This window comes from Eretmochelys imbricata, chromosome 2, assembly GCF_965152235.1.
Source record: "Eretmochelys imbricata isolate rEreImb1 chromosome 2, rEreImb1.hap1, whole genome shotgun sequence".
Taxonomy (NCBI): Eukaryota; Metazoa; Chordata; order Testudines; family Cheloniidae; genus Eretmochelys; species Eretmochelys imbricata.
In genome coordinates, this window is record NC_135573.1 from 14,978,733 (window position 1) to 14,993,420 (window position 14,688).

The window sequence follows — 14,688 nt, forward strand, 5'->3', positions numbered from 1 at the left end:
AACTAAACATACAATTCGATCTTTTAAAAAAAAAAAATAGTGGATTTTCCCTGTTGGTCACATTAGTGTTTGGTTAGCGCAGCCATTGACATATTTTGAGGGCTACCTGGGATATCTGCACAGGCCACTATCCAAAGTCTGTGTTATACCGAATAGTTCCTTTTTTGCAAAATTAAGGACTAAAATTAATGCTAACAGTGTATTTGTCCAGGGGCTCTGTAATCTTTTAATGCTTCTCTTAATTAAAGGAACAGTAATATTAATTACTAGTTCCTGCAGGATTTTCCCCCCAACAAATCTTTATTAAAATTATAGAATAACAGAATATTTTCACTGAAGTCTAGAGGACTGTTAGAAAAAATTTCCACACCTTTTTCACTTCACAGAAGATACTCTGTGCATCCAGTTGCAGAGCCGTAGTCAGTTTCTTCTGTTGTTCATGTGGATTTTTCACACAGCAAATGGAGAGCAAAAAGCATTTAAAACGGTAGAAAAATGTGACTGTAAAACTCAAACAATTAGCAAAGGACTTGGGTGCAAATGTACCAGAAACTACTTTTAACTCATGTTTGGATATATTAGATTTTAAGTTGATGGTGACCCTTTAACCAGTCAATCCATATGTGTCACCATGATTGTCTCAAAATGGTTCTGTGAATTTATTCGGTCTCTTATAACATGCAAGTCAGATTTACCCAATTGATTAGAATTATTTTGCATAGGTTCACTAATCTGCTGTCATACAGATATTGAACTCTGGTGAACAGTCAGGCTCTCAGATGCGCATACAGCACTGATTCTTAAAGATCAAGATTTCTTGGTCTTTTGTCACAGTCAGCAAAATTCATCTTATTCCAGCTATACTGCAGCCTTCTGTCTATCTCTGGTCCTTTCTAGGGTAAAGAAATCTCCCACCATTTCCCACCATAAATTTCCCACCATTGCTCACTCTTACCAAAGCTTCCAGTGTTGGGAGCCATAGCATAGCAGGGCTTCTGGTGTTATAACAATGTTATGAAACCTTGCCTAGAGCACATAGATCGACACTGTATTCAGAAACTCCTGCAGCAACCAGCTGCCCTTCTTTCTATATTTGGGCTCCTAATGTTGCTAACACTGGTGAAGCTGTGAACAGATATTGACAACAGGAGGAAGTTTTTAGAAAAATTCCCTACTGTGGATAGGGCTTCTGTGTGTGTCTTTCTTCCTTGCACTCCTACCCCTTCAGAAACCTAGCTTTCATATTCCCTACTGAGTTGAATACTGTAATTTATTATAATTAATTGCTTATCAAGTTTCAGAAGATGACATCACATTCTATCCATACTATTGGTTACTCTTAGACAAATGTGGAATAATGGACCCAAATTTAAAGAGGCGGTTGTTTACTCTGAATACTTTTGACAGGCTAATTAGCATAATTAGCACAGCAAACACACAATTGAAATCATTAACTGCAGAGAGCAGACTGTTCAGAGAGCTCTCTTTAATTACCTGAAAAAATACAGGTGAAAGATCTGCTCTTTGTGTGCCATTAAGTTACAGATCAAATAGATTTGATCCACTGCTGATTAATATGTAATGACAAATTAACTTTTTGAAGCTTGTATCCTGTGTTACAGTTGGAGAATGACTTTAATTTGTCTTACTTTCAAAATAACATGAAATATTCATGGTGGAGCTGGTAATGATGCCCATTAGAAGACCGTCTTGAGCATAAATATATTTGTGTTGTAAGCACTATTTAAAATTTTTAAATGTTGGCAGAAAGTTCAGGCAGTGTGCTAAATCAGCTGGATTCCCCATATATTTTTTACTCTGCATCCTCATAGAAACAGAGGATGCATTCAGAAATTGTTTGCCTTTGTTTAATTTTTTTTAAAAAAAATGAGGTATACAGTACAGTTTAGTATTTCTGTTTTCTTACAAGGTTTACTGACATTTCTCCACCTGTTTTGTAAATGTATAGGTGTAATGGTAGTTTGTTACTGGCATCCTTCTACCCTTCACATATATTGTCTTTGTGAACATGTAAGGTTAATATTTAATATCAAGCACCATGGTGCACATGTACAAAATAATGGGTCTAATTTTCAAAATTGTGTGTCTAATATTTGGGACATAAATAGAGATTTGGATGCCTAATAAAAATTTTAGCTGCTTAACTTTAGGGTACTATAATTGAATGTTGGGATAAATACTACTTCTGTAGAGTCTGTCTTTTGTGGCTCTTTAATGGGGTTTACAAACCCTCACTATGGCCAAGATAGTGGGAAACCTGGAGCAGTACTGGCCAGGAAAGCTCCACCCCATAGTCACTGCTGAGCATACTCCTGGGGAAAGGAGCTGTATAAAGAGAGCTCCAGAAATCCAGGCAGTGAGGCGGAGAGAAGCCATTTCCTGGAGGACACTGCTCTGCAACAGTAGAAGAAGAAGCTCTTATCAAGGAGGTCCAGCTGTGATCTTTCCCCCCTACTTTTTGATATCACACCAGAGGTAGGGAGTACTTTGTGCAGGGGCACCAGAGGGTCACCTGCATCCATTCTGAGACTCTGGGGTTTGAGAAAATTACTATAACAAAACTGTAGCCATGCACCACACTGCAGCATCCGGTGTGGTAGGAAGTGTCGCAAGGGAATGTGAGCAGGAGGTGGGTTGAACATAAGCCTTGCCACACTATCACACTTCCAAGGCCGTGGGCCAAGTCCTGATGAATAGGGAGAGCCCACGTCCCCCTATCCACTCCAGATTCCTCTATGCTTATCCGTTGGGCAGAACTTGGGGGTTACTGTCAAGGAGGTTGACCCAACTGAATGCTGTTCAGGACACATTGACCTAAAATAGATCCTGGAGTAGGAGGCCCTACCAGTAGACCTGCTGACCAAACAGTCCCTGCTATAGGCTCTGAAAACACATAGCAAGAATTAAGCCTCACAACATACCTCTGGTGTAGGTAAAAGCACAGCGGCTCTATGCTATAGTTGAGGATGAGAAGAGAAGAATACTGCATCTGATTGGAAGTGCAGGGGTACTGCAGGTAGAAAAATGTATTTATCCAGTGAATTTGCTAGAACATTGGGCGTAATGCTCTTTCCCTTGCATAAAGCACTATGGGAATACAATACTTCTATACTCATCTGTCATTACACCTCAAAGCACTTTGTAAATATTAATTAGTTTAGCCTCACAAAACCACTGTGTGATAGTAATATCCCCCTTTTACAGATGAGAAAACAAGACACAGAAGGCCAGATCCTGAGCCCCACTGCGGCCTAATGTACATTTAAAAGTATTGCTAGCATAGTTTACCAGCAACACCCTCCTAGTACAGATACATTTTATGCTGTCAAAAAGCACTTTCTTGCCAGTACTTTTTACGCCGGTTGAGCAAGCAAAATAGTCTATATTAGAAAAGAACTTCTGTACTGATCTAACTGTGTCCACGCTAGGGCTTTTTCCAGTATAGAAATGTTGGAAAGAATTGATCCCCTAATAGCCATTTCTATACCGGCAAAAACTTCATGTTGACCTTGGCATAAGGCTGTTTTGCACCAGGGGTGGTGGTACTATGGGTGCGGGGGGTGAAGCAGCACCCCCTGGCTTGATGTGGTTTCCATCATATACAAGGCTGAGAATTTTGTTCAGTGGCTTTCAGCACCCCCACTATAAAAAGTATTCCAATATTCCAACTGTTTTGCACTACTCTGGAAGCTCTTAACCTGTCTCATCTGGGTAGTTGGGGATTCAGCTAATCTGCAGGAATCTCCCTGTGAATTAGAACTGCCAAAGCAGCTCATACATCGCCCACTATCCAGACATGAACAGACATGAGGTGTAAAAAGCAGTACAAGACAGAATACATTAAATTTACATTCAAGAAATATGCCATTAAATTTTCAGAGCATTCATTTCACTGCTATATAGTTTAATAATACTAAAAATGCCTACATTGTGACTTTCTTAATGCTTTCAGCCTGTTTTACCCTGTGCTTGTAATTTTGTGATCATTACCAAAAGAAAACCCCAAAAATTTATTTATACATACAAATAATTTTTATTTACTGACCTGGACTCAGTTACTTCTGTCCTCCTCCTTTCCCCTTTCAAATCAAGATTATATATTGCCTACAGAGGTGAGAGACCCTGATCCTACTCAAAGTGGCAAGCAGTATGTTTGATAGCGTGACTTTGCCTGATGAGACCCGTAATTACCAATTGTGGAAAACAATTACTTATAAACACAGTGTAGCTGTTTGTACTTGTGAAACAGTGTTGTGAGGATACATAGTTTAGAGTAAATGATTAAAAAAGCAACACATTTTCTGTAAGTTAGCTAAAACGTACTTGTGTGTTGGTTTGAAAGCTCCTGGAATAAATGAGACAGATATATGCCCTAACCAATGTGAACCCTCTTGAATTTTGGGGAAGTTTGTGTCTGAATACTGCAGCTTGGACCCATCTTTACAGAAAGCAGACGTGCATGACAAGTTGTAACTCTCCTTTTTTTTTTTTCTCTAGCCTTTCCGTTGTGCACACTGTCATTATTCCTGCAATATATCTGGCTCCCTGAAGAGGCATTACAACAGGAAGCATCCCAATGAAGAGTATGTTAATGTAGGTACTGGTGAACTTGCTGCAGAAGCCCTTATCCAACAAGGTAAATTTCCAGTTAAAAGCAGCACATCTGTCTGCTTATTTTCACAGTTGAAGCAAAGTCGATTTGAAGGTGAACATTGCGGAGTGAATTGAACAGTTTAATTACCTGTGTGAAAAAAGTATTTTCTTTTCTAGCTTCTGAAATGGCAACATTATGATTTCATTCACTGTCCCCTATTCTTAGGTTATGTGACAGGGTGAACAGAAGTTCTCAATCTGTCTTCTCTACAGCATTCATTATTTTATATACTTTTATCAGGTCTCCTCTTATTCATCTTCTGTCTAAGGTAAACAGTCCCAATCTTTTCAGTTTCTTTTCAAATGAGTGATCAGCTGATAAATTTCCATGATAGTTTTGAAAGATTGAGCTAATCCTGAAATGAGAACTGAGACTGAATGGCACCAAGTTAATCCCACAATAAATAAGTCAAGATAAGTAAACCAGTGCAGATCTGTTGTAAATGGAAACTGCTTTGGCCTCACACTTAAGGATAATTATTCAAAGCATTGAATGGGGTTTTTAACCATTCAGCTCCCATTGATTTAGGGGGAGATATTAAAAGACACAAATTGAAGTTAGGTTCCTAACTGACCATGAGTGACCATGAGTTGGTTGAGTTCAGGATCCTGACACAGGGAAGAAAGGTAAGCAGCAGGATACGGACCCTGGACTTCAGGAAAGCAGACTTCGACTCCCTCAGGGAACAGATGGGTAGGATCCCCTGGGGGACTAACATGAAGGGGAAGGGAGTCCAGGAGAGCTGGCTGTATTTCAAGGAATCCCTGTTGAGGTTACAGGGACAAACCATCCCGATGTGTCGAAAGAATAGTAAATATGGCAGGCAACCAGCTTGGCTTAACGGTGAAATCCTAGCGGATCTTAAACATAAAAAAGAAGTTTACAAGAGGTGGAAGGTTGGACATATGACCAGGGAACAGTATAAAAATATTGCTCGGGCATGTAGGAATGAGATCAGGAGGGCCAAATCGCATCTGGAGCTGCAGCTAGTGAGAGATGTTAAGAGTAACAAGAAGGGTTTCTTCAGGTATGTTGGCAACAAGAAGAAAGCCAAGAAAAGTGTGGGCCCCTTAATGAATGAGGGAGGCAACCTAGTGACAGAGGATGTGGAAAAAGCTAATGTACTCAATGCTTTTTTTGCCTCTGTCTTCATGAACAAGGTCAGCTCCCAGACTGCTGCGCTGGGCATCACAACATGGGGAATAGATGGCCAGCCCTCTGTGGAGAAAGAGGTGGTTAGGGACTGTTTAGAAAAGCTGGACGTGCACAAGTCCATGGGGCCGGACGAGCTGCATCCGAGAATGCTAAAGGAATTGGCTGCTGTGATTGCAGAGCCATTGGCCATTATCTTTGAAAACTCGTGGCGAACGGGGGAAGTCCCGGATGACTCGAAAAAGGCTAATGTAGTGCCAATCTTTAAAAAAGGGAAGGAGGAGGATCCTGGGAACTACAGGCCAATCAGCCTCACCTCAGTCCCCGGAAAAATCATGGAGCAGGTCCTCAAAGAATCAATCCTGAAGCACTTAAATGAGAGGAAAGTGATCAGGAACAGTCAGCATGGATTCACCAAGGGAAGGTCATGCCTGACTAATCTAATCGCCTTCTATGATGAGATTACTGGTTCTGTGGATGAAGGGAAAGCAGTGGATGTATTGTTTCTTGACTTTAGCAAAGCTTTTGACATGGTCTCCCACAGTATTCTTGTCAGCAAGTTAAAGAAGTATGGGCTGGATGAATGCAATATAAGGTGGGTAGAAAGTTGGCTAGATTGTCGGGCTCAACGGGTAGTGATCAATGGCTCCATGTCTAGTTGGCAGCCGGTGTCAAGTGGAGTGCCCCAGGGGTCGGTCCTGGAGCCGGTTTTGTTCAATATCTTCATAAATGATCTGGAGGATGGTGTGGATTGCACTCTCAGCAAATTTGCGGATGATACTAAACTGGGAGGAGTGGTAGATACGCTGGAGGGCAGGGATAGGATACAGAGGGACCTAGACAAATTGGAGGATTGGGCCAAAAGAAATCTGATGAGGTTCAATAAGGATAAGTGCAGGGTCCTGCACTTAGGACGGAAGAACCCAATGCACCACTACAGACTAGGGACCGAATGGCTAGGCAGCAGTTCTGCGGAAAAGGACCTAGGGGTGACAGTGGACGAGAAACTGGATATGAGTCAGCAGTGTGCCCTTGTTGCCAAGAAGGCCAATGGCATTTTCGGATATATAAGTAGGGGTATAGCGAGCAGATTGAGGAACGTGATCGTCCCCCTCTATTCGACATTGGTGAGGCCTCATCTGGAGTACTGTGTCCAGTTTTGGGCCCCACACTACAAGAAGGATGTGGATAAATTGGAGAGAGTCCAGCGAAGGGCAACAAAAATGATTAGGGGTCTGGAACACATGACTTATGGGGAGAAGCTGAGGGAACTGGGATTGTTTAGTCTGCAGAAGAGAAGAATGAGGGGGGATTTGATAGCTGCTTTCAACTACCTGAGAGGTGGTTCCAGAGAGGATGGTTCTAGACTATTCTCAGTGGTAGAAGAGGACAGGACAAGGAGTAATGGTCTCAAGTTGCAGTGGGGGAGGTTTAGGTTGGATATTAGGAAATCTTTTTCACTAGGAGGGTGGTGAAACACTAGAATGCGTTACCTAGGGAGGTGGTAGAATCTCCTTCCTTAGAAGTTTTTAAGGTCAGGCTTGACAAAGCCCTGGCTGGGATGATTTAATTGGGGATTGGTCCTGCTTTGAGCAGGGGGTTGGACTAGATGACCTCCTGAGGTCCCTTCCAACCCTGATATTCTATGATTCTATGATTCCTATGGCCCATTCACTTTGTGATAGACCTAGGCCAGTTGGGAACAGCAGAGTAGCCTTATTGGGATCCAGGAAGTGGGCGGGCAAAGCCCACCCACAGCTAAAGGATCCCCCCCAGCCTAAGGGCGGGGTCCACAGGACCTGGAAAACCAAGTAATTACGGGGGACAACTAATGAACAAAAGGGACAGGAATACAGCAGAGTAGCAGAAGGCAGATATACTGGCCACTGGATTAACGGTTTTCTGTTCCCTGCCTGACCAGAGCAGGGGCTGTTCCAGGCTAATAAGAACACCTGTCTCCAATTAACCTGCAAAGAGTCAGGTGAGGCCATTAAGCTAATGTGACCACCTGACTCTAATTAATATATAAATAATATAAAATATAATAATATATAATAATAATATAAAAGGGCTGTCTGCAGTCAGGCAGAGAGGAGCCAGGGGAGAGGAAGTGCGGCTGAAGGGCCGGTAATGAAGACACTCTCAAGTCATTGGTAAGGAAGCCCAAAGGTAAGGGTGAAGAAGGGAGAATCAGGAGAGCTGTGGGAAAGTGGCTCAGGGAAATGTAGCAACTCTGGCAGTAAAAGGTTGGCTGCCAACAGCTCTACAATTAGGGTCCCTGGGCCAGAACCCGGAGTAGAGGGTGGGCCTGGGTTTCCCCCAATTCACCACTACAGAAACACCTCCTGGGAGGGGAAAACAGGCCCCTGTCAGGACAGAAGGCTAAACTGTTTTAGCATGAGGCGTAGGAGCAACTGAGACTGTGGGAATTCTCTCACCAACCTCCATTGCTGGCTTATGATGAAAAGGGCTCAGAAGACTATTTCCATGGCCCTCGAGAGAGAAGGGCTATGTGGAGGGTTGCAGTGAGCCTCTGAAGCTAGCATAAACTGCCTGGAAGCATGGTACCCATGGGGACAAGGTTGGAGCTCTGCCACAACTTTCAGTTGGAGTTGAGTGCCTCACTGTCCTTTATGCTGTTGAATATCTTTCCCTTTAATGGCCATTTCATTGCTAAAGCCCAGTACGTTACTTTGAAACTGTTGGAACTTTAGAATTTCTCTTTTTGTTACAGAATAGATACCAGAATAATGCAAAAATATTAGATAATGAATACATTACAATTCTCCCAAGCGTGTCATTATTTCTAAACAGCATTTCCAAATTATTCTTTTTACAAAGAATCCTTGTCCATCAGAAATGCTAAACCACTTTTAAGTAACACTGTTTTTCCTTGTGTCACAATTTCATTCAGAATTAAAAGTTGAGACTCCATCTTTTAAATTGTATAAATACCTTAATTGAAAATGTTATTTTCATGTAGACTATTAAACTCTTCCCAAAGCCTTCTGAAAGTGCATGTATAGTACAAGAGGTGCTATGCTAATCATCCAAGCAATTACACAGCCAAGTGACACACAGCAGTATTTTATTTTTAGACTGCTATTAGAAATTCATAGCAGCAGTGAATGCAGAAAAGCAGATACTTTCATACACCTCAGCTTTATAGAATTATGTAACTTACAACAAAATTGATTTTTAAAAAGTGTTTAACAGTGGAAAATTAATATTCTAACAGTATGGGCTCAGCTGGCATAGGGCTCAAAAATATCTTGTGATACACTGTACACACTTCAGAGTGGTAGCCATGTTAGTCTGTATCAGGAAAAACAACAACGAGTCCTTGTGGCACCTTAGAGACTAACAGATTTATTTGGGCATAAGCTTTCGTTGCATCTGATGAAGTGGGTTCTAGCCCATGAAAGCTGATGCCCAAATAAATTTGTTAGTCTCTAAGGTGCCACAAGGACTCCTCATTGTTTTTACTGTACACAGTTTTTAATGAGTTTCTTTTGTTTTTTTTTTAATTGCTTTTGGAACCTTGGTCACTTGCCTGGTTAGGTAATCAAACAGGAAAGCATGGTATGGAGATAATCTCCTGATCTTGGGAGTCAGGAAGCATGGATTCTGTCCCCAGTTCTGCCTCAAACTTTCTTTGTGACCTAGGACAAATCACTTATCCCTTCTTTGTCTAGACTACAGATGACCCACTTACCCTCTCTTCACCCTGTTTCCCTCATATCCATAGTCTGTCTTGTTCATGTGGCTTATAGACTTTATAGGACAGGAACTTTCTATTTCTGTGTTTGTAGAGCATCTTGCAATCACAGCTTGATCCTGTTGGTGCTACTGCAATACAAATAATAATACCGATCTCATGGGGATGTTGTGTTAGTAAATTAATTGTTTTAAAAGTGCATTGAGATCCTATGATGGAAGGTGCTTTGGAAGTATATATTACATTATTTTATAGACACAAATATTGGTGTCAAAAGTGGATAAGGTATGTCATTCACTGACGTTTTCTATATCTGTCCCAAGTATTTAATGAATTGAGTAGAAATTAATTTTCCTGAGCTTTGATGCCAATTAACTGACACAGTTGTACATCAGCAATTTGTGTATTTCCATTTGTTGTTCTTTAATTAGTCACAATGACAAAGGTTGCAGCTTTAATTAACGTGGTGTAGTGTTCTAGTAATTTTAATTTAGAAGTAATATAAAAAGGTCTTTCTCCTAGATGATTTTTTATTAAAGTGTGATGTAGAATGAATATTTGATTTCCCTTTTTGCAATGGAGAGTATCTTTGTCCTAACCTGAACTAAAGATAGCTTTCTTTTGTACTCTGTTTCATATTATGCCCATTAATAGAGAAGCAATTTCACTTTAGTTATAAAGACATAGCAGTGAGCCTCTGCTGTAATCGGGAGGTTTGGTAAAGATTATAATATCTAGGGAGAGGGAGAGAGTGGCATCCTTGAGGATTAATAAGTGTCAGTGAAAGAGCCTGGCAGCTAAACTAAATTTTGTTCTGTTTTATCAGAATATAAAGTTTAATTTCACTCCATCTGCGGAATACCATATGCTGGCTTTCCATTGCTGTACAAATGAATGTTCTAGCTAATCACTTTATTCATGCAATACTGTGTGCAATGAGAACTTGACTTGTAATCAGCCTACCAGAGTACACATCAAGCATTTAATTAGATAGCACTAGCTGGAGCCATCGTTTGCCAGGGGAATGGATGATGATGTCTAGAGGGTCATCTGGTGGCATAGTACTTAAGAAGGCACAAGGAGCTCCCCTAATATTTATATTTATTTAATTTAGTGTGGTCTAGTCATCTGATACAACACACCGTTGTATTCAATCTATTTGTAGTTTGGTTTAGTGATGAAAAAAAATCCAGTGAAAACGAATACTAATTTGCATAACTGCATGCATCTAAGTTCTGATATTTGACCAAATTATTTTCATAAAAAAACAGTTAAAAAATTGGTGAAATCTAATGTAGAAATTGGAAGTTTGATTTTGTCATACTGTACTAGTTTTTTTAATTATGCTGCTGTGAAGACACTGTAAACAACGTACCATATCCGTTTAAAGACCATAATGAAAAGATACTTGTATTTACACTTTAAAAATGTTAAAATAAATCTATAGTTCAAACTCACAAAAGCAAAGATATTTAGGGTAAGGTGCAGTTTCCATTTTATGTTACCAAAGTAAAACAAGGATATTGCAGAAGTCCCAGAAAAGTGAATAATCTTACTGGATGTACTGCTATGAAGTCTGATAACACTGAACAACAGCATTAAAGGAGTTTTGTTTTTGTTTTTATTAACAAAACATGGACCCAACTTTGGAAACATTTACAATATTAAGAGTATGAAAGTAATTTAAAAAATGGTCAAACATCTACTTGACAGAGAACTCCACCACTCATAAAAGCACTTCACCCCACTAAGGCCTTGCTTCGTACTTCAAGGGCCAACAAACTGGAGCTGTATCAAGAAAAAGGGGAAACAAAATTCAGAGACAAAGGCTGCCATGGCTCCAGTCCTGCAAGATGTTGGGTTGAGCATCTAAATTGCTTTTGTCTGCTGGGATTATACATAATGGGGAGGTTCTCAGATACCTTGTTGATGAGTTCATAAAAAAAAAATAGACTCTAACTGATCATCCTTTGAAGAGATGGAAGATCTAATAGCCTTTCCCTCTCCCTAAATATTGTGATTCACATACAAGGCTTTATATTACAGATGGGCCTAAATCAAAACTCAGAATATGGATACCCCCAAACTTGGAGGAATTTTGGGTGTGAATCTAGATGTAAACTTTTGGCTCATGCCTATCTCTGCTTTTTAGATTTAAAATCTTGGCACAAATTCCATCTAAAAACAAATTGCTAGCCAGTACAGTCTACAAAGTATAATTGTATAAGTGGAACCAATGCATTCTGCACTTTTTCCCTAGTAGTGTTTTGGTGGTTTGTTTTTTTTGTTTTTTTTTTGGCCCAGCAGTGGGATGTGAAGGTCAGGATCAGTGTAGTCCTCTTTGGTGGAGAGGTTCATCTCTCATACGTATACTCACCATCCTTCAAAGGGTTTCCAGTTGTGTAGCAAACAAAAAACACAGGTCCTTGCCAGTCAATAGTTTGTTTACATTCTACCCTGGGGCTCACATGCCCCTCACAGAAACACAAACTGGGTGAGGAGAAGATCCACTCAAAATTATATCATACACATTGTAGTGGTTCAGCTAGTCTGATTATACTTAAAATATAAGTGTTTAATACATGGAGAAAGCAAAATCTTGTGAGTTATTGCTGCTTAAGTTGACAGAAAAAGGCACAAACTTGAATAGGCTTGAATAGCTTTCTTGTATCCCAAAAATGTAAGGGTAGTAAGAGGGTACTCTCTGGGATCATTGAAGTTTAAGGGAAATGATACCAAAAATATCTTCTTTTGTTTTTGTTTTTTCCCCAGGTGGCATTAAATGCCCAGTTTGCAGTTTTGTGTATGGTACAAAATGGGAGTTCAACAGACATCTTAAGAACAAGCATGGCCTGAAATTAGTGGAACATGACGGGGAAGCAAAGTGGGAGGTAACTACAAAATTGCTACATCTGCCCCAAAATTTCCAAATTCTCTAGAAAATACAAGATATGATCTAGAATGTGTGTAAAAAGTGTATTATGGACTTTCTTACATGGTCGAAAGTTGTCTTCTATCCATTATCTCTGGCTTGAATGCATACAGTTACTCCTGGGGGAATTCTGCACTAAAATATTAAAAATTCTGCGCACAATAATTTAAAATTCTGCATATATTATTTGTCAAAATAACATTATATAATCATGCCAGTTTCCATTATTTTGCTAATTTATTTCAAAATACCTGTCGGCAAGTATGTCTGTAACAATACAGAGACGCACAAAATTTCCCCCAGGAGTAGAGAGTTAAAGAAACCCCTATAAGAACCCAGTTCTGTTTCTCTGCCCCCTCCCCACCAGAGTCCGGATGCGGGTTGCCCCCAGCCCAGACACCTGCACCCCTCCCCCTCCAGAACCCAGCTGTGGACCCCCCAACCCAAACACCTGCACCCCCTCCTTCTCCCCACTCCCCCACCCCAAGCTCAGGAGAGGTGGACCCCCCGACCCAAACACCTGCACCCCCTCCTTCTCCCCAAGGAGAAACAACCTGATGCTGGGTCCTGAGCTTGTATGGCGTTTCCAGCACACCACCTCCTTCCTTCAGGGCATGCTGAGAATTGCAGTTCCCAGGAACGCTCCAGCTCCCTCTCCCTCCCCCAGCAGTGTCTTCTATTTGCGAGCTGGGCTCTGCTGGGTCCAGCAGCCCCTACTGGTGGCCAGCAGCTCTGCAGCCCATTTCTGTGGGGAGTGCGGGGAGGAAATTCTGTGTGCACAACATTAATTTCTGCTCAAATTCTGCATGTGCAGCAGTGCAGAATTCCTCCAGGAGTAATACAGTGCTAAGGTTAACTACTGTAATGTCTAGCAGGATTAACAAAATAATAATTGGTGGTTCTTCAAATACTGTCCCTGTGGGTGCTCCAGTTCAGGTATGCCTGTACTCTACATCTTTGATCAGAGATTTTTGGTGGGCGTGCCTGTTTGGTCCACACATGCAAGCTCACACCCTCATGCCCTGTACCAAAGATATAAAGGGCCATGGACGAACAGCCCTCAGTCCCTTGTCAACGTCCTTTGGCCTGAAATGGAGTCTGCTGTGTGCCTGTTCTCTTTAGTACTGTATTTAGCAGTTAGTTAGTATGTAGTTAGTTCTTTGATAGTGTTTATAGTTGTTGGAACAGTTGTTCCCTTTTTATCTTTCCTTTAAAAAATTATAGATCGACATAGATTGATTTAAAATCTTTCCCTATTAAGGGGTAATCTTTTGTTATTTTGCTTGGAGATGCTGGGCTCTTGGGATTTAAAAGGTGTCTCTCCTGCTGCAAGACTATCCTGATAAGTGATGGGCATTTTCAGTACCTCCACTCTTTGGGAGATACTCATGTTCCCAGTGAGTGTAGGATCTGCACTTCTTTCAAAGGTAGATCCCGAAAAAATAGGGAGATCAAGTTTTAATTCCTGATGATGAAGCAAGCCTTAAGACCAGCTTCAGGGGCAGAGGACAACCCGCACCACATACACAGACCTCCCAGTACGGCTAGTGCCCTGTCTACCTCAAGATCTCGGTCATTGGCGACTACTTGAGACGTAGGCAGTACTGGTTACATCTACAGCACTGAAGACCTCAGCAAAGGTAGCATCGACATCTGCTGCCTGGATGCAGAAAGAGATAAAGACTAAACCTCTGAGAAAGTCTGACTCCGATGCCCGAGAAGGCTATGGAGACCTCGGTCCCAAAGGGAATTCAGTGCAGGCTCTGAGTGCTTTCTGTACTGCAGGGACAGTGAAGACAGATTCAAGAAGTCAATTGTCATAGACAGACTTGGTACCGAGCTCAGGTACCCATACCCAGAGCTGCAGAGCCACTTCCAGGAGTATTCTATGCGTGTCCCCAAACAACAGTCGGTACTGATAACATGGAAGTCTATGATACCGAAGACTGTTCAACTGCCTATGTTACTGATGTAATCAGAGTCAACTCTTTCCAATGCCAAGCCCTGGGTGCCAGCTACCTTGGTACCAAAGCCATCCTCTACAGGTTCTTGCTTGACCCATTCTTTGATGCCATTGGTACCTCAAGAATTTTGATACTCCAAGGACCTTCTAGTATTTTTGGAGCTGGAGTCTCCTCTGTTAACTGGTACCGCGGGTTTATCCACACCAAGACTTACTCAGTTACCACCCCCCATTAGTTAAAGTACCAT

At 41.2% G+C, this 14,688-nt stretch overlaps 1 protein-coding gene across 4 annotated transcripts in view; it reads left to right on the forward strand.

The window, feature by feature from the left end:
* The window catches only part of ZFAT (zinc finger and AT-hook domain containing), a 140,117-nt gene that overhangs the window by 99,016 nt on the left and 26,413 nt on the right, over positions 1 to 14,688 (forward strand). For all 4 annotated transcript variants that reach the window (XM_077809760.1, XM_077809762.1, XM_077809763.1 and 1 more), the window contains exons 12-13: positions 4,519 to 4,657; positions 12,318 to 12,436. In XM_077809760.1, coding sequence (XP_077665886.1) covers positions 4,519 to 4,657; positions 12,318 to 12,436 — 258 coding nt within the window. The remainder of the gene's footprint in view (positions 1 to 4,518; positions 4,658 to 12,317; positions 12,437 to 14,688) is intronic.